Source organism: Microcebus murinus, chromosome 2 (assembly GCF_040939455.1).
Source record: "Microcebus murinus isolate Inina chromosome 2, M.murinus_Inina_mat1.0, whole genome shotgun sequence".
Taxonomy (NCBI): Eukaryota; Metazoa; Chordata; class Mammalia; order Primates; family Cheirogaleidae; genus Microcebus; species Microcebus murinus.
The window spans coordinates 19,257,331-19,277,894 of NC_134105.1; the positions used below are offsets into that span (position 1 = coordinate 19,257,331).

The window sequence follows — 20,564 nt, forward strand, 5'->3', positions numbered from 1 at the left end:
TGCTGACAAGTACTTTAAAAAATCCAAACCCAGCAACTCAGAAGGCTGAGGGAGGAGGATCGCTTGAGGCCAGGAGTTTGAGACTAGCCTGGGCAACATAGTGAGACCTTATCTCTAGAAAAATACAAAGAAAAAATTAGCCATGGAGGTACGCGTTTATAGTCAGCTCCTCCAGAGGCTGAGGCAGGAGGATCACTTGAGCCCAGGAGTTTGAAGCTATAGTGACCTATGATTACATCACTGCACTCCAGTCTGAGCAACAGAGAGACCTCCATCTCCTAAAAAACAACAAAAACCCAAACCCTTATCCTCCTCCAATTGAATTTAATCCTGGAAGAGATCAACAAAATATCCTAGAAGACTCAGGCCAATTTTTATTTCTCTAGAGAATAAGCGAGTCTTGATCTTGGCAGTACTTGGGAATCATGAAAGGATTATAGAGAGTCAAGACATAATCTGCTATTACACAATAGGGGGATCAAGTAAGTAATATGCTTGCTTAGACAAGAGTAGCAACAATGGGGATGAAGCAAAGATCCTGAAATATATTCTGAAGGTAAAACTAACAGGACATTCTGATGGATTTGAATATAGGGAATGAATAAACCAGAGGAATAAATGATATTTCTAGGTTTTTAGTTTGAGCAGGGATAATACCAATTCCTTAGATGGGCAAGTTTGGGAGAAGAATAGATCTGATGGGGGCTAAAGGAATCAAAAGCTCTTTTTCAGAAATTTTAAGTATGACTTTCCTTTTAGACATCTAAGTAGAAATGTCAAACTGGAAGTTTGATTCACAAATGAAATTAGGGAAGAAGTCAGACTGGAAATATAAATTTGGAGTTCACTTGCAATGTATAAGATATGTAAAGTAGGCCAGGTATTATGGCTCATACCTATAAATCCAAGGACTTTGAGAAGACAAGGCAGGAAGACTGTTTGAGGCCAGGAGTTCAAGATCAGCTTGGGCAACATAGTGAGACCCTGTCTCTACCAAAAATTTAAAATTTAGCCAGGCACGGTGCCATGTACCTGTCATCCCAGCTACTCAGGAGGCTGAGGCAGAGGATTGCTCGAGCCTAGGAGTTTGAGGCTGCAGTGAGCTATGACCGCCTGAGCGACAGAGACTCTGTCTCTAAAAAAAATAGATATTTAAAGTAATGTAATGGATGGGAAGATCCAGAAAGAGAAAAGACGGTAGCCTAGAACCACACTCTGAGGCCCACAAACAGTCAAGAGTTCAGAGGGAGAAGGGCCATCAAAAGAGAAGGGTGGGAGGAAAAGTGGAGAGGGAGAATATGAGTAGAGAGAAATGTCTAGTAGGGTTGGCAATATGAAAGTAAAGGATGACCTTGACAAGAGAGGTTTCATTGAAGAGTGGGGGTAAAATCTAAATTTGAGAGACCTGAAGAGTGAAAGAGAGGTAAGAAAGTAAGTGAGGGAAACTCTTTTCAGAGGTATTCATATGTCATGGAATAAAGAGAAATTCTATGACCAGCAGGACATATGGAATCAAAGAGGAGGCTTTTGTTTGTGTTTTAAGATGGTACCTACCAGAGCACGTCTCTTTAATATAGGAAGGATTAAAAAGAGAAGAATGTGATGATGTAGGACTGGTGGCTGGATAACTACACCACTATAATCCTTGGGGAAGGTGAGAAAGGATAGGATATAGAGCACAGATAAAAGAACTTACATTTTATAGGAGCAAGAATACTATTTCCATTCTGACAAGAAGGAAGCAAGAAAACATGGGTAAAAACACAGGCAGGTTGAAGATCTGATGATGGGATGAGAAGATAGTTTCCAGTCCAACAGCTTTTATTTGAGTAGTCATCAGTTAAGACTGAGGAAAGGTGAGTGAGTATTGGTATTTTGCAAGGAGAAAAGGTAATGTGAAATATTAAAAGGCAAAACTCACTAGGGAAATATAGTCAGATGTCCAAGCACACTGAGTAACCATTGAGGCACTGTGATTATGACTGAAGTGTAATTAACGAGTTGGGAATATAATTTTATCCAATAAAGTTTAGCTAGGCTGGGCGCAGTGGCTCACATCTGTAATCCTAGCACTCTGGGAGGCTGAGGCGGGCAGATTGCTCAAGGTCAGGAGTTCGAAACCAGACTGAGCAAGAGCGAGATCTCATCTCTACTAAAAATAGAAAAAAAATTAGCCAGTCAACTAAAAATAGAAACAAAAAATTAGCCGGGCATGGGGGCTTGCGTCTGTAGTCCCAGCTGCTTGGGAGGCTGAGGTGGGAGGATCACTTGAGCCCAGGAGTTTGAAGTTGCTGTGAGCTAGGCTGATGCCATGGCACTCACTCTAGCCTGGGCAACAAAGCGAGACTGTCTCAAAAAAAAAAAAAAAAAAAAGGGACCACAGATTCTATACTGAGTAAGAAGGAAAATAAAGAGATCAAAGACAGGAGAGGTACTGGATAAGTCATCTACGTGAATGTTAAAAATTACAAAGAACAATAAGATTTTAGAAGTAGAAGAAAATATAGAATCTAGTCTTTAAAGAACAGAACAATTGGGAGTACAATCTAAGGTAAAAAAGGTAAGGTGGGATGGCTGGGTGCAGTGGCTCATGCGTGTAATCCTAACACTCTGGGAGGTCAAGCTGAGAGGATCACTTGAGCTCATGAGGTCAGGAGTTAGAGACCAGCCTGAGCAAGAGTGAGAACCCATCTCTACTAAACATATAAAGAAAATAGCTGGGCAACTAAAAATATAAAAAATTAGCCAGGGTCGAGGGGGAGGAAGTAACACACGTAACTTAAACATTTGTACCCCCATAATATGCTGGAAAAAAAAAATCAGCTGGGCGTGGTAGTACATGCCTGTAGTCCCAGCTACTTGGGAGGCTGAGGAAGGAGGATCGCTTGAGCTCAGGAGTTTGAGGTTGTTGTGAGGTAGGTTGATGCCACGCACTCTAGCCTGGGCAACAGAGTGAGACTCTGTCTCAGAAAAAATAAAAAAATAAAAAAGAGAAGGCAGAGCAAGTTACAGGTTAGACTTCAAAGGAACTAATGTTTTTGAAGGGAAAAAAGGAAGAGAAATGATTTGCAAGGAGCAAGAACACTCAACTTATTTCCTGGCCCTGAAGAATGTAAAGTATAAGATTTTAGGGAACAGGCCTTCTTCTTGGGGATGAGTGGGATATTCAAGAAATTAGAGGAGACATTTCACTGATTAGAGCAGTTTCCCACAGTATGTACAGTTTCCCATATGTATAAGAATCACCTAGCTAACTTCTTGAACATGCAGATTTCCCATCCATATCAGATCTACTGAATGATCTCTGAAGGTGAGGCCAGAATTCTACATTATAAACAAGCATTACAGATGATTCTTATATATGCTAAACATTTGAGAACCAATGGAATAGAATCACCTTTGAGGAAATAATATATAGATATACCTTTTTTTCTACAGTCATCCTTTTTTTTTTTTAATACATAGGAAATATACAAGGTTAAGGATAATCATCTTAAGAGCAGAAATATTCCCCAAACAAGTGCCTTTTTAAAATGTCTTATACAAATTTATTTTTTTAAAGTGTGTGATAAAATATGGAAAGACATAGCTATTTAATTTTAGGGAGGACTATCTGATCTATGGAGGCAATTTAGGGCAATAAGTAGGTTGCCAGACAAAGTCTATGTCTTTTCCACAAGAAAAAAAAATAGAACACTTCACAATTTTTTTGTCTAGTGCAGGAATATAACTATTCTATAGGAGTGAGGGGTGGTAAGTGGAGGCTTTATCTTTCTGAGCTGGATCTCCTTTAGGGCCCAGTTATCACTCCTTGGCTCTCAGGGGGCTGCTTTTCTTTTGTGGCCTAGATTGATAGGTGGGATCACTTAGTTTTATTAGAAAGGTAGAAAAATATCAAGTCCTCTGGAGGAGCAATCAGGGGTTAGCCTACAAACTTCTCTGATTTTGAGGAAGACACTATTAACCTTTAAAACCTCCAACCTCAGAACAAAAGTAAAACCACTGAGTGTATCTCCTTGGGCGAGTGGATCCTGTGTGATTTCTCCTCAGTATGTATATCAATAAAGTTTGTAGGAGAGCACAAGGATGAACACACGCAAGGATGGGAAGGCTTTCTGGTATTCTGGGACAAACAAGGCAATTAGTGGAAACCAAATGTGTAAGAATATATGCCTGGTTATAGGAATATCTGTTCCATCACACACAGAGTATGTTATTAATACTTACTTTCCTCCGACATGGTAAGGTTTGAAGCAAGGCTTGATGTTTCAGGTTTCTGTTCGCTGACATCCGGATTGCTTACTTGACTGGGAAAATCAAAATAAATATATTAGCTCCTGACTGATTTGCTGCATTGCTAAAAGTATTGAGATCAGACCCATTTCCTTCTAGGCTATACAAGTATGGGGCAACGTAAATCTTCCTGATAGCCTTATTGTTGGTTTTTAGCAATTGCTTGAAAAGAACTAAGGCTAGGGTTAGTACCCTCAGCATTCTAGTGTTCTTTCTCATATCCCAAATCCCTTTCATTTTTATATCATTCAGAAACTCCAGCTAAGTCACAGGTAAGCCAGATTTTTCTGTAAGACCATATCACAAAAGAGCAATTCCACAACATCTAAAAACACTGCTGCTACTTTTTAAAAAATTGTATATATTATATATTTATGGGGTACAATGTGATGTTTTGATACCTGTTTATATCACAGAACGATTAAATCAAGCTAATTAAATCTATCGCCTCGCATACTTATTCTTTTATGGTAAAAACATTTAAAAACTATGGTTTTAGCAATTTCGAAATATATAATGTTTTATTATTTATTATAGTCACTATTCTGTATAATATTGCTGTGTCACTTTGTTTCTAAAGTACCACAGGAAAGTAGGGAGATGCCTGATTTCAAAGAGTGGTTCTCAACTGGTTACAAAACAATCACATGAGAAGTTTTTTCAAATTACAAATGTTTATTTCCAAGCAGGGGTTCTGAACCCATGGCATCTCCTCTCCCAGTTAAAAAATAAAAACTATATATACACACACACACACACATATACATACACAGCACCAAAATTCTTAAAAGTTCTCACATTATTTCTGAAACTGACCTCTAATATTAAAGTATAATAAAGGGTTCTTTTCTGGTACATTTTGAATGTTTAAATAATTTTTCCTTAGATCAATCAATGTTTAAGGCTACATCCCCAGATAAAATTTATTTTTATCCCTTCACTCAAATGCTTACATTTTTGGAATCACACTTAATGCACTAACCAAGATGTGACTATGGGAACTGAAGGGTAAGGGTAAGATAATACATGGAGTAGTTATATCAGTGTTTCCCAAACTGGCTAATTTATTATAATTACCCGAATGGTTGATAAAAATACACACTTCTAGGGCCCATGCCACATCTACTTAAATAGCGGAAGGGCATAAAAGTGGATAAGTTCACATTTCTGACTGCAATAACTGGTTTGTCTTATAGATATACCTGGATAAGTCTGGGGATCACTGTTATGCCCACTGTTGAAGACTACTTCTAGATTCTGTATCTTAGAAGCTGGTGATATTTGTATGGGCTGGTATATACTGGACCAGTTCCTAAAATATGATGGTCCTAGAATCTTACTTTATAGCAAAATCCTCTACATATTCAACTGATCATCTAGAGTTAAAAAGAAACAACAGCACAAACAGTGAATTAACTAGCACTTTTGTTAAATATTTAAAATTTTTTTAAATTAAAAAGTATATATTTTAAAGATATTATCTCTACAGAAATGATATACTGTCTCAAAATATAATTGTTTTTAGAGTTACACAAACATAAATTTTGCTTAACAATGTGTGCACCATGGGGAATAAAAAGTTGCTCCAGGCCGGGTGCGGTGGCTCAAGCCTGTAATCCTAGCACTCTGGGAGGCTGAGGCAGGTGGATCCTTTGAGCTCAGGAGTTCGAGACCAGCCTGAGCAAGAGCGAGACCTTGTCTCTACTAAAAATAGAATGAAATTAACTGGCCAGCTAAAAATATATAGAAAAAACTAGCCGGGCATGGTGGCGCATGCCTGTAGTCCCAGCTACTCCGGAGGCTGAGGCAGAAGGATTGCCTGAGCCCAGGAATTTGAGGTTGCTGTGAGCTAGGCTGACGCCATGGCACTCACTCTAGCCTGGGCAACAAGAGTGAGACTCTGTCTCAAAAACCAAAAAACAACAACAAAAAAAGACAAATATTCTATGATTTCACTTCTGTGAGGTACTTAGAGTAGTCAAAATTACAGTGACAGAAGGAAGGTAGAGTGGTGGTTGCCAGGCACTGGGAGAGGGGGTAATGAGGAATTCTTGTTGAATGGGTATGAATTTCAGTCTGGGAAGATAAAAAAGTTCTAGAGGTGGATGGTGGTTGCACACAAAGTGAATGTACTTAATGCAAGACTAAATTGTACACTTAAAATAGTAAACTGTATGTTATGTATATTTTATAACAAAAACACTGCTAAAGCTAAAAGAAGAGATAATTGCAGGAAGTGATGAAGGTGATGGGTTCTTTAGTACAACTGGAGGGGTGAGCCTTAGATAAGAACAAGGTTATTAACTTCAGAGGAAAAGGAAGCAAAGAATATCTACAGAAAAGCAGATCAAGTGGGTAGATACAGTGAAACAGACAGCAAGATGTTCCTATCTAATAGTTTCTAATCTCTATTTGAATTAGGGAGCAAGATCCACAGCTGAGTGAAATGTAAGTGGCAGCGGACAGAGAGGGAAAAGTGAGAGGGCAAGAGGCAAGGAGGAAAGGAAGGAATGAATTAAGATGATTTTAGAGACCAGAAAATCAGACACACCAGGAAGGGTGTTTAAGTGTCTGTTTGAGATGTAATCATGAATGGAAACTAAGACCAGTTGGCATAGTTTTGTGTTTTTCTCTTATGATGTATGTGGGTGATTAGAAGTTAAGTATAGAATGGGTGGATAGTTCGGCTTATCCAAGGCTGTGGTTTCGCTAGGCAAGTATGACACAGGGAAAAGGGGGAGGAAGTTAAAGAATGTCTGTAAGGGACTGATTACAGTAGATATTATCATTTAAGCAGCATGAGAAAGAAACTAAACTTTTTTTTGAGGGAAGGGCCAGTGGTTGATAGTGAAAATAAGATACTCATTTAATTGGAAATGTAAAACATCACATGGCTAGCAGTTCTAGAATAAATGAACTGAAATGATAGTGTGTGGTGGTAAAAGAGTAAGATTCTTGAAATTAATATGTTAGAGGTGACACAGTTAATGGCTCATATGATTGGTGCAAAAATGACAGGAGGTAAGAATTATGGAAAACTGAAAACTATGGTGCATGGAAGCCAGAGTGCGAGGTGCTAACAAATTGCCTCTTTTCTATAAGGGGAGTGGAGTTAACGACTAAGGCATCCTATACTTATTTGATAATTAATGCTAAATCCCTTGGATTTCCTTTATTTCAGCTTATGTTCCTATTTTGTATACTATACACTTGACTAAAGAATGTGGCATTTTTCATATTTACCATCAGGTCTCCCCTATGTAGTACAGTGCCTGATACATAACATGAGTTTGGTAAATGTTATAGAATAAATAATGCATAAGAAAAAAAAATAAGCATATGTGTTCCAGTGAAAAACTATTTTGGAGGAAAACTTTTATTTTTTTTAATTTACTTTTTGAAAAATTTAAACTTAAACCCAATAATCTCAAAATGTAAAGGCTGATGTTAAAACCAAGAAAAGGTCATTCAACCCAAAGCATGCTCATACACTAATCGGCATGAGAAAAAACTATAAGTAGATCATTAAAAACAAATTCAACTTTATATACCTTAATGTTTGCTCTCCTGATTCCTGCATCTTGGCTTTTTTCACCTATAAAAATAAATATGCAAAAGTATCAATGCAGTGATCTGTTGAAATCATCTAGCTACTCAAATAGCAGGCTAATATGAACTAATATATTATAGGTTAACTGTTTCATTTTGTTTCACTTAGATTTATTTAACTAACCCATGTTATATTTTAGAGTTATAGACAGACTGTTCTTACATGGAGCTCTTCTTTTTAATGAAAAAAGTGTTTCTCAGACTTGAAGAAATACCTTTATACTTAAACAGAAATACCTTTATACTTAACAGAAATACCTTTATACTTAAATTGTTTGAGTGTCAAAAATTCAAATAAATTTTTACCAGGTTACTAGTAATTTAGAAAATACTGTTCTATTCTTTTTTTCATATTTCACCTTTTCTACTTCCTTGTGAGAAGGCATTTCCATTGCAACAGTTTAATAATCCACAAATGGAAGATAAATGGTTAATATTATGAATGGATTTCTCTGTTTTAATATTATAAAAAATATAATTTTAGAGCTTTCTAGTTAGAACTAGTCACAGCAGAAAAATGATTAGTTTGCTTATCTATTCAAATTATGAATATCTGAAAGTATCTCAAACTAACAAAAGAAGGCAGAAACATTGCTAATAATTTGAAACAAATGTACCAGGTGGGAACAGAGATATAAATATAATTAAATTTAGCATTTTGGACCAGGTAAACAATAAATTCAAGGCCCATAAAATTTCTCATGGGCATCTATTCCTCATAAGAATATACAATCACAGGCTGGGTGCAGTGGCTCACGCCTGTAATCCTAGCACTCTGGGAGGCAGAGGTGGGAGGACTGCTCAAGGTCAGGTGTTCGAAACCAGCCTGAGCAAGAGCAAGACCCCATCTCTACTATAAATAGAAAGAAATTAATTGGCCAACTAAAAATATATAGAAAAAATTAACCAGGCATGGTGGCGCATGCCTGTAGTCCCAGCTACTCGGGAGGCTAAGACATAAGGATTGCTTGAGCCCGGGAGTTTGAGGCTGCTGTGAGCTAGGCTGACACCAGGGCACTCTAGCCTGGGCAACACAGTAAGACTCCGTCTAAAAAAAAAAAAAAAAAAAAAAAAAAGAATATACAACCACAAAATAAATAAAGAAGGGGTATGATAAAAAAAAGCACTTCTAATTTTTTCTTTTTTTTTTTGAGATACAGTCTCGCTTTGTCACCCAAGCTGGAGTACAGTGGTGCGATCACAGCTCACCATAGCTTCAAACTCCTGAGCTCAAGTGATCCTCCTGCCTCAGCCTCCCAAGTAACAGGGACTACAGGCCCACGCTCACCACACTGGGCTAATTTTTTAAATTTCTTGTGGTCTTGCTATGTTGCTCAGGCTGGTCTCAAACTCCTGTCCTCAAGCAATCCTCCTGCCTCAGCCTCCCAAAGTGCTGGGGTTACAAGCATGAGCTACTGCATCTGGCCCACTTCTAAATTTAAAAACAAAATTACAGAAGCCACAAAAACAAAATACAAAATCTCGAGGTGGTTAAATCCTTACCAAGCATAATATTAAATCCAAAAGCCATAAAGAAGAAAACAGATATGATTATACAAAAAATTTAAGCTTCTGTATATAAAAGATACCATAAACAAACCAAGAGGTTGAGTGATTCCAAAATAGTATGCAGACTGTGACAAAATAATCTAACTGTAAACTGTATTACAAATGTACATAAGCTCTTTGAAAGGTACAAGAGAAAAATGATCTGACCTAGGTAATGTTGGAAAACTGTTTTGACAAGAAACTGTGAAGTTAAAACAAGAAAAATTCAACTATCTAGTCTGCCACAATTTCACAAATAACAAAATACAGGCTCTTTTTATAAAATGTTCTATCCTTCCTATCTAAAGATGATAATATGTAAAGTCAGACAATAATGTACTGTCCAATAGCGGGGATGAATTTATGCTTAGCTCACCCAAAGACTCTGCTTTGCTATCAAACAAATGTAGTTATGAGCTTGTTGGTTGAGTAACCAAAACAATCTATTGTCTCTAAACAGTAATCCATACAAAGAAAATTAGAGCATTTGAGAATCTTAATGTATCATAGCCTTAATTTTGTTAGAGCCATAGAGGAACCAATTCAGAATCAAATCCAAAAAGAAAAAAAAAGGTCCTAGGTTTAAATATACCTACTTTCAAAGAACTATGCTTCTTCACTTTTTATTTATTACAGTGTCAACCCCCTGCAAAGAGTAAGTATTCATAAAAAGCAATGGAGAAAATGTGCCTAAAGTCATCTCTACGAAAAAGAAAAGTCTGGGGGAGGAAAATGTGTTAGAAAGCAATCCTTACCAAGGATATGTGCAGAAGGTCAGGAAAAAAACCAAAATTTTACATGTAAAAAAAAAATATAAATTTTTAAAAAAAGGCAATCCTTCTATTAATACAAGGCCCATTGCTCGCCTTGCTTTGGGCTATTATGTCCCACTCTAAGTCAAGGATAGGAAGCATGTGTTATCTAGGCAGCAGAGGTAGGTAAACTAATTCAAAGAATATAGATAGATTTCATTCAATTACAGAAGTACAGGTTCAAACAATACAACCCAGAAACTGACAGAAAATGGGCCCTGGTTGTTAACAGGAATAACAAAGATTGAATCAGGAAAAATTGGATCGGCAATTTTACAGAGTAGTAAAACACCTGCAATAATGAATAAAAACTCTGCACAGCAAGGTAAGCAAAGGTTGCAAGGAGCAGCCCGTCATAAAGGGCTGCATTCCCTGGTCAGTACTGGCCCCAAAAGATTAGGGTCATATTTGTGAGAAGTATACTGTTAGCACCATCTTCAAATTCAGAAGGCAAACTACTTCTGTATCTTGTAGAACACAACACCAAACAAATGCTGACAGTAATATAGGCTGCCAGCAAGTGGGAAAGCAATAAGGCTGAAAAAGCTCTCTATCAAGGTTAAAAGTGATATAATCACTATCTTTATTTGCATATGACATAATCTTATATACACAAATCCTAAAGAATCCATTAAAAAATTACAACTGATAAACAAGTTTGGAAAGGTATCAAGATACAAGACACATATACAAAAATAATTGTATTTCTATACATTTGCAATGACCAACACGAAAATGAAACTGAGAAAACAATTCCATTTACAATAGCATCAAAAGGAATAAAATACTTTGGGGTAAATTTAACAAAAGTCCAAAACCTATGTTATGAAAAACTACAGTATGTGTTGAAAGAAATTAAAGAAGAATTAAATAAATGGAAAGACACCACCTCACGTTCATGGATCAGAAGAATTCATTTTTTAAAGGTGGCAATACTTTGCTCCAATTGTCCCCCAATTGATGGACATAGTCAACCCAATCCCTATCAAAATCCCATCTGGCTCCTTTGCAGAAATTAACAAGTTGATCCTAAATTTCATATGGAAATAAAAGGGACTAAGAATAGCTAAAACAATGTTGAGAAAGAAAAACTAGGTTGGAAGACTCACATTTCTCAATTTCAAAACTTACTACAAAGCAATAGTAATCAAGACAGTGTGATAGTGGCATTAAGGACGGTCAAATGTGAAGTTACTATATGGCCCAGCAATCACACTCCTAGCCATATACCCAAAAGAAATGAAATGAAACCATACGTCCACACAAAACTTGTAGATGAATGTTCATAACAGCATTATTCAAAATAGCCCAAATGTGGAAATAACCCTGGTGTCCATCAACTGAGGAATAGATCAATAAAACGTAGTAGTACTATTTATATAATGAAATATTAGTGCAATAAAAAGGAATGAAGTACTGATATATGCTGCAACATGGATGAACCTTAAAAACAATATCCTATGTAAAAGAAGCCAGTTACAAAGGACCACAGAATGTATAAATCCATTTACATGAAATGTCCACAAATTGGTAACTCTACAGACACAAAGTAGATTAGTGGTTGCCTAGGGCTGAGGAAGATGGAGGAATTGGGAGGTAACTGCTAATGAGTATGAGTTTCTTTTTGGAGTGATGTAAATGTTCTAAAATTGATTCCGGTGATGGTTGCAAAATTCTGTGAATATACTAAAAACCATTGAATTGTATACTTTAAAAGTATGAATTGTGAGATATGTACATTATATCTCAATAAATCTGTTACCTAAAAAAAGGACAATCTTATAGGTGTATGATGGTTAAGGATAACACAGAAAGAAAGAACTACTGGCAAACTCATGAATCGGGGTTCTAATTATGCCTCTGCTACAAAATATAATCACACTTTAAATATAACACAGAAAGGAAACAGAAATAACCCAGTACACATATTCAGAATATTTAGGTTCAAGGCTCAGTTCTAAGAGATTTTTGTTTTTTCCTTCTGAGGCGGAGTTTTGCTCTGTAACCTGGGCTATAGTACCATGGCATCAGCCTAGCTCACAGCAACCTCAAATTCCTGGGGTCAAGCGATTCTCCTGCCTCAGTCTCCTGAGTAGCTGGGATTACAGGCACACACCACTATACCCAGCTAAACATTTTTTTTTTTTTTTTTTTTTGAGACAGAGTCTCTGTTGCCCAGGCTAGAGTGCTGTGACATCAGCCTAGCTCACAGCAACCTCAAACTCCAGGGCTCATGCAATCCTACTGTCTCAGCCTCCCAAGTGGCTGGGACTACAGGCATGCACCACAATGCCTGGCTAATGTTTTATATATATATTTTAGTTGTCCAGCTATATATATATTTTTTAGTAGAAACGGGGGTCTCGCTCTTGCTCAGGCTGGTCTCAAACTCCTGAGTTCAAACAATCCTCCTGTCTTGGCCTCCCAGAGTGCTAGGATTACAGGTGAGAGCCATAATGACCGGCCTAATTTTTTCTATTTTTAGTAGAGATGGGGTCTCACCCTTGCTCAGGCTGGTCTCAAACTCCTGACTTCAAGGGATCCTCCCACCTCGGCCTCCCAGAGTGCTAGGATTACAGGAGGGAACCACTACGCCTGGCCTCCATTCTCAGAGTTAATTCACTGCATATCTTTACTTTCCTGCATCTGTTTCCTCATCTCTAAAAGAAAGATACAACTATTTACTTCACAGGGCTGGTGTAAAGATGAAACTTAAAGAAAGCAAGTGAGCATTTTTAGCCTCCCTGCTGTCAGGTTGGAGCCATGTGAATTCTGATCAATGGAAAAAGCAGAGAAGTAATTTAAGCCACTTCTAGAACTAGCCCTTAAAAATATGCCATGTGATCCTTTAATCCTTTCTTCCCCTTCTTTGGAAATCACAATGGCCACAAATTGAAGATAATGGCATCACAAGATGAAAGCAACCTTCCTGGAGGATTGCCCTAGGAATGCTGCTAATCCATAGGAGACTGAGTGACAGAAAAATAAAAGTTTTTTATATTAAACTACTGAGACACTGAGGCTATCTGTCACAGTAGCAAGTAGCACTGTCACAACTAGTATATGCCCTTCTGTAGATTCTCCAATGTTATCCCATAGTGGGAATTCTGGGTCATATACATCCTATCATTCACTCAACAAGGGTATTCTCTACCAAGCCTTCCTGAAAGGGAACATAATGATAAACAAAATGCAGCCCTTGACCTCAAGGAACTTATAGTCTAGTTTAAAAGAAAGATAAGTAAATATATAGTTTATCAAACAGTGAGATTAAGGATTGCAATGGAAGTACAAGGTGCTATGGAACACACAGGAGGGACACCAAACAAAGTCTTTCTACTGGAGGAAGTGGCCGGAGAATGTAGGGATGTAGGAAGGCAATAAGTCAGAAAAAATTTCCTGGAGGAAGTATTGTCTAAGACAGTGGTTCTCAAGGGTTTTTTTCCCTACACTCTGTATACTGACAATGTACGCCCACCAGTTATGATCTGTAATAACATTCTATGGTTGTAAATCAATTGAGAATTATTAGCCTAAATTGAAACTTGATGGATAAACTAAATTTAGCCAAGAGGGGGAACTTATATATGAAAGGGCGGGGGGAAATAGTGTAATCCATGCACAAGGATTAGTATATCTAAAAAGGTTCATAGATGAGAACAAACATGCAACTTTGCAAAAAATTCAGTATGATTGGGAATAATAAGTCTGACAGGAGACATTGGTAAAATTAGGCTATATGGTAAACAGAAGCTTAATCATAAAGGCTCTTATAATCCAGATTAAGAAGTTCAATTTTGGCCAGGCGCAGTGGCTCACGCCTGTAATCCTAGCACTCTGGAAAGCCGAGGTGGGAGGATTACTTGAGTTCAGGAGTTTGAGCCCAGCCTGAGCAAGAGCGAGACCCCATCTCTACCAAAAAACAGAAAAAAATTAGCTGGGTATGGTGGTGTAGGCCAACTACTCAGGAGGCTGAGGCAGGAGGATTGCTGAGGCAGGAGGAGTTTGAGGGTGCGATGAACTGTAATAACACCACTGCAATCTAGCCGGGGCAACAAAGTGGGACTCTGTCTCAATTTTATCTTGAGGGTAATGAGGAGGCCTTGCAGTATTAGCAAGATAACATGATCCATTCTGAATTTTAGAACGATCACTCTGATAAAGTATAGATGAAAAATGAATAGGAAGTAGGACAAAACTAAAGTAAGAAAATCTGAAGAGGCTGTTGCATTAATCCATGTGAGAAAAGATGACCTAAAAATTGATCTAAGAGTAAGTTCTCAGAGACCACAGCTGGACTGTGCTGGTCCCATGATATAGTCACTCTCTAAGGGTCACTTGATTATTGTAGATAATTTTTCAGCTTTGTGCTAATTGCAGGAATCAGCAAAATGAAATGTTGTTATATCTGCGTCCATAAAATGCAAAACATATATATAAACCAAAAATATACTTATATTCATATATATTTCCACTGTGGGAAAACCAGTAACTTAAGGAAGAAAATTTCATCTACTTTAATCTTTTTAATCTCTTTTCCACACAGGACACAAAACTGGTATTCTTTTGTCACAACACAGGTAGAGAAATAAAACATGAGGTACCTACATCCTTTTTTGGATGAAGACACACTTCTAGCAAGTAATACTAACAGGGCCACACTTAGCTTATTAAAAAAAAAATTGCAATTGTAAATAACTTCATTATATAAGTTACCATAAACAACCTTCCAAAAATGTAAGAATCCTATCTACAGATAGAGGGATTCTCTCTGTGATGATTATATAGCCTCTACTTGAAGAGTAGCGGAAAAAGAACAGCACTGGATCGAGAATAAGAAATACCTCACAGTGAATATACACACTGAGAGTCCTTGAAGAAGTAACATTATCACTCTTTGATACTTTAACTTAAATATAGACACCTGATCTATTTATACTCTAAATCTTTAAGCTATGAATTAGAATGCAGAGCGTTCTTAGAGAAAATATAGAGTAGCTAGCCCCTGGTGACTGTCAGTCATATCCTTTTCTAAGTGTCCACCAGGGTCTGGTCAATATAAGGTGTGTTCAATATTATGTTTTAGAATGCTGTTACTAAATAGCATTAAATGAGCACCCAGTCTATAATTTCCAGCATCTAACACCACCTTTAAATTTAAAAAAACCCAAAGGGGGGGGAGGAGGGGGCATTTATTGAAACCTTAAAATTTGTACCCCATAATATGCCCAAACAAACAAACAAACAAAACCCCCCACAAATCCAATAAAAAAGCTTTCTAACTCTTTCTCATCAAAAACAAAAAACAAACAAAAAAACAACCCCAAACAGTGCAGCATTTCTTTATATTGCTTCAAGTACCTCTCTTATTTTCTGAGATGTTTTAGAGGTGATAAACACTGGTTTGGCAATGATGTTTACGCATTTTGGTGTAAGGGATAAAAACTTCTGAGTCTGGAGGATTAGAACTCATTTAAATAATTTAGGTGATTGCTCTAAATGTGGGACTAAATCTTTTTTTAAAAACTTCAGTGGCTCATGCCTATAATCCCAGCTTTGGGAGGCAAGTAGATGGCTTGAGGCCAAGAGTTCAGGACTAGCCTGAGCAACAAAGTGAGACCCTGTCTACAAAAAATTTAAAAATTAGCAGGGCATGGCTAATGCCTGTATCAAGCATGCCTGTAGTTCTAGCTACCCAGGAGGCTGAAGTAAGAGGATCAATTAAGCTCAGTAGTCCAAGGTTGCAGTGAACTGTGATAGTGCCACTGTACTCCAGCCTAAGTGATAGAGCCACCCTATCTCAAAAAAGAAAATAAAAAAAACTTGAATTCAGAGAGCACTCCTGGTAGCCATAAAGGGGGTTTTAATGCTTCCAGTTTGCCAGCAACAGTCTTAGTTTATCACTGTTATCCTAAAACTAAGTCAGGTTAGCGTACCCTTTCACTCTTTTTTAAAACAGTTCTAATTTGGACAATAGCTGAGAAAAATGAAGACTAGAGGAAAAGACTGAGTGATTTCAAGATAAATGGTAACTACAGAGAGAACCATCTCTGATTGCAGGGAAGGTTGAGGATTGATTAGCAATAAAAGGAAAGTAAAAGAACCGGAGGTTAGAATTTGTGTTGTGAATGACAACCTGAACAAAATATTTTCTTCAGGTAGAGCAAGCAAGCAGTAGAGAAACAAGAGAAGGGATAATTCAATAAGAGTCCAGAAGAGACAATAGGATTAAAATAACTTCAATAAGAATGCCTATCAGTAACCTCTCTCCCTAGATATAGGTAAACAGAGTTAAAAATGTTGGCTTCAGAGACAGATTTGAGGCAGCTTCTTTTGGTCTTCTGATGTGATGAGGTATTTGCCATATTAAAAACTCCTTTCTTCCTTGGCAAAAAAAAAAAAAAAAATTGTTGGCTTTATTTATCATCAACTTGGAATAGGACCATTCTTTCCACTCATATTTTAGATTTCTTCTATAGCCTGTAAAAAGCTGTGTTTCTCCTAAAAATATGACATTTGTTCTTCCTATTCAATTTTTAACAGTTAAGTGTTCTGTGTTTTCTTAGATTCTGTATTTGTCTATTTGGCATCCATAAATCACAGGGCCTAACTAAAGGCCAAATTTGTTTACATTTCCTCTGCAATCCAGGGGAAATGCCCATACTCTAAACTACATCCTTTATCTAACTCTCACACAGTAAGCCCCTATTTCTCCTGCCCTACAACAACCAACCTAGGCCCAGGTACTCAACAATGAGAAATAGCCCCTAGGCCACAAAGCCTGCTGGAATTACTCAAACTAGCCAATTATAAATTGTTTACCCTATCTTGCCTTTCCTTTCCTATAGAAACCTCATTAAAGTCTGTGGCCCATGCCTCCCCTTGCTCTCTTCCGCCTCCTGACCAACACTGGTACTCCCCCTTGTGGCCCTGTACATGCTATGTTTCTCCTTCCCAGGGGAACTATGACTAACGTTAAACGTTTATTTTAATGGCACTGACTCAGTCACCTTTATAAATTAAGACGTAGGCACAAATCAATAAGGAAACGATGCCCTGTGACTATAACCACTTATACTCGCAGAAGTTTTAAAGTGCTTCAATTTCTTACCTTTCTCTGAAGTAACAATCAGGTTTTGCACATCATTTTATAGAAGTTTAATAGAATGACAAGGAAATGAAGCAGAGCAGAGAGATGACTCGTAAGAAGGTCAGCCTCAACAATTCTCATTACCTTAAGTAGGTAAGGAGTAATTAACAATACCCATATTTCAACAGTACGTCAACACTTACATAAGTCTTTTGAAAATATGAAAAATATGACTTGTCTTACCACATTAAAAACTCAATGACATAATTTTCCTTGCTAAATTCAGTAGCTTGTTTCAGCAAGCTGAATTGCTGAAACAAATTCAGCAATTTGTTTCAATAGTGTATACCCCATATAAACTACTCAAGATAATTTTTAACCTTACCATTTCCCTGATCATTAATGTCTCACTAGGGATGGGATCACATTTCAAATGTTTCAAAAGGTCTTTTTACCAGTTGCTTATGTCTTCCTAATGTTACACTTAAACACCTCAACCGAGAGGGCTAGAGGAATAACGAATGGCAAAGTAACCATCAATATGCATTTCTCAACATAAAGAAAAATATTAAAAATATATTAAAGGATTTCACTGTTCAGATGGAAGCTGGTAAACATACTTTTGTGATGTAAAGAATACATTTAGAACATAAAAAATACATTCTATCATCTACTTTCAAAATTCAAATTTTTCTAGGTTGGATTTTCATAAAGAAAAATAAGCATGTGCCATTCTATATTCTCTCTTAATATGAAATGCAAGAGGCCCACTCAGGATAGTCAATTGAATCAGTATTTATTTAACTTCAGAAAAAGAAACTAGAGACAAAAGGAAAAGACCCTTTAACATAAAAGTTATCTTAAAAGAATAACACTATTGCTTTCCTTTTCTAAATGTTAAGGGCCAAAAACCAAAAAGAAGATAAATCCATATCACTTGAGGACATTTAAAATTATTTCATTATATTAAATATTTAAAATAAATTAACATTCCTGAAGTACTGCTCTGTATTGATTTAAAAAAAGAAGATAAAAAATTTTAAATATAAATAATAAAATAAATAAAATAAAATAAATTAACAATTGAATCTCATTTCTAAGGTCTTATCTGTTTTTAAGAATTAGCTGGCCGGCACGGTGGCTCATGCCTGTAATCCCAGCACTCTGGGAGGCTGAGGCAGGCAGATCAGTCAAGGTCAGGAGTTCGAAACCAGCCTGAGCAAGAGCGAGACTCCGTCTCTACTAAAAATAGAAAGAAATTAATTGGCCAAATAAAAATATATAGAAAAAAATTAGCCGGGCATGGTGGCACATGCCTGTAGTCTCAGCTACTCGGGAGGCTGAGGCAGAAGGATCGCTTGAGCCCAGTAGTTTGAGGTTGCTGTGAGCTAGGCTGACGCCACGGCACTCTAGCCCGGGCAAAAGAGTGAGACTCTTGTCTCAAAAAAATAAAATAAAAATAAAAAAGAATTAGCTAATAGTCAAATGATACTTCCTCACATTTAAAAAAATTAAGTACATTAGGGAAATTTAGGTAAAAATAAAACTAAATTTTCTGGCAGAAATGGTAATATGCTGCCTGACTAGTAAATAGGCATACTCTTTTATTTTCTAAAAACTGTAACACTAGCCATTGATTTTTTAAAATGACATTTCCAAATACAATATTCCCTTTGTAATGCTGAGCTTTCTAAATAGCATCATTAGCAAAATATAACATTTGGAATCTACAAGTATAACTGTACAATATTTAAAATCTTTTAAGATTTACTTTCCTATAGTCAACTTTAAATTGTTAAAGGAAATACTTACTGGTTGCTCTGGTAAATCTTGTTCTTCTTCCATGAGGCCCAGTATTTATTATACTTATGTGACTGAACTGCAAGTTTCTCTCAGCAGTCTTCACAGTCTGTTTTTTAAAAAAAGAGGGGGATTCAAAGCTTTATATACTCTTTAAAGTATTATCATTGAGGCCATCAGAGAATAATTTTTTAATATTTTGCTACCCCAACCTTTCTACGTGAGTTCCAATCTCAAAATCTCAAAACTTGCACGTGGCTTTTCAAAATTGACATGCTGCACCAAGTCAAGAGAGACTTACACAATAACTTTTATAATACCTTGCAAAAGCCAACACGTGGAACCACTTCTGCTGGTTACTATAGTGCCTAATGCATTAAACATTTTACGATGACAGCCACGTGCAGATAATAAAATAATTTTTTTAAGGATTAGAGTTACATTAAAAATGACAGAGACTAGCCTGGCAAGTCAGTAAGTTATGATAACATCTAACCTGCTTTAATGTGGAACATTTACATAACTGTTAACACAGACACACAGAATCATTTTAAATAGGACAAACTGGAATATCAATTAAATATATTTACAATCAACTATCTGTCTATGTGTAATGAATTTAAAGGCAAACTCAATTCTTCTGCATCTTAACAATGAAAATAAATAAGTATAGTAAAACTTTGAATTTTAGAATTAAGGAAAAATAGTCATGTAAAGCTAGGACCCAATTTAATTCTGAAATAATAAGCTTCCACTAACTATGCTGCCTAGTTGATTAGTCAAAGAAACTCTTTACCTTCTGAGACCCTGTTCCTCCTGTCCTGATTTTCAAACAAAAAAAGAAAAACAGGATTCTAATCCCCACATTTACTAGTAAGACCACATTACTATGCCCTGCTGAAAGGAGACAGAGTGACAGAAATTATCATAGAAAGCTAATTACAAAAATGAAATACTCCATTTCTGTTTAACAAAAATGAGACTAGCACTTCTACCAAACAGATGTGATTGCTTATGCTTTTAAAGTCACAGCTGTTTTCATTTCTTCTACAACCACTGTACCTAATTTAACATACAAGCTAAGAATCACACTGCAGAAATAATGAAAAAAGACAAATAGTATGAAAAGAAAAACAAAAGGCATCAGTTGTGCCAGCATACTACCAATCTACTTCTATTACTCTGTCTTGGTGCAATACAATACACTTTATTTTAGAGCCACACTCCAGAATGGTTAAAGGAGAGAAAACACGTGTAAGGGATACAATTAGATGCAAAACTGTCCAACTCTGACACAGCTTTATTCTCTGTCCTGATCTAGAATATCAAAAGAAAAAAAGTTTAAAGGTCAGAAACACCTGCTGCTCAATGCACTCAAACTCACGTGTAGCTCATACAGAGAGCCCCAAAGC

General features: G+C 36.7%; 1 protein-coding gene across 4 annotated transcripts in view; it reads right to left on the reverse strand.

Moving 5' to 3' along the window:
• EYA3 (EYA transcriptional coactivator and phosphatase 3) overlaps positions 1–20,564 on the reverse strand; it is a 105,008-nt gene that overhangs the window by 55,107 nt on the left and 29,337 nt on the right. For all 4 annotated transcript variants that reach the window (XM_012750562.3, XM_012750561.2, XM_075995645.1 and 1 more), the window contains exons 2-4: positions 19,165–19,261; positions 7,845–7,888; positions 4,228–4,307 (exon numbers count right to left, since the gene is read on the reverse strand). In XM_012750562.3, coding sequence (XP_012606016.1) covers positions 4,228–4,307; positions 7,845–7,888; positions 19,165–19,197 — 157 coding nt within the window. In that variant the 5' untranslated portion in view covers positions 19,198–19,261. The remainder of the gene's footprint in view (positions 1–4,227; positions 4,308–7,844; positions 7,889–19,164; positions 19,262–20,564) is intronic.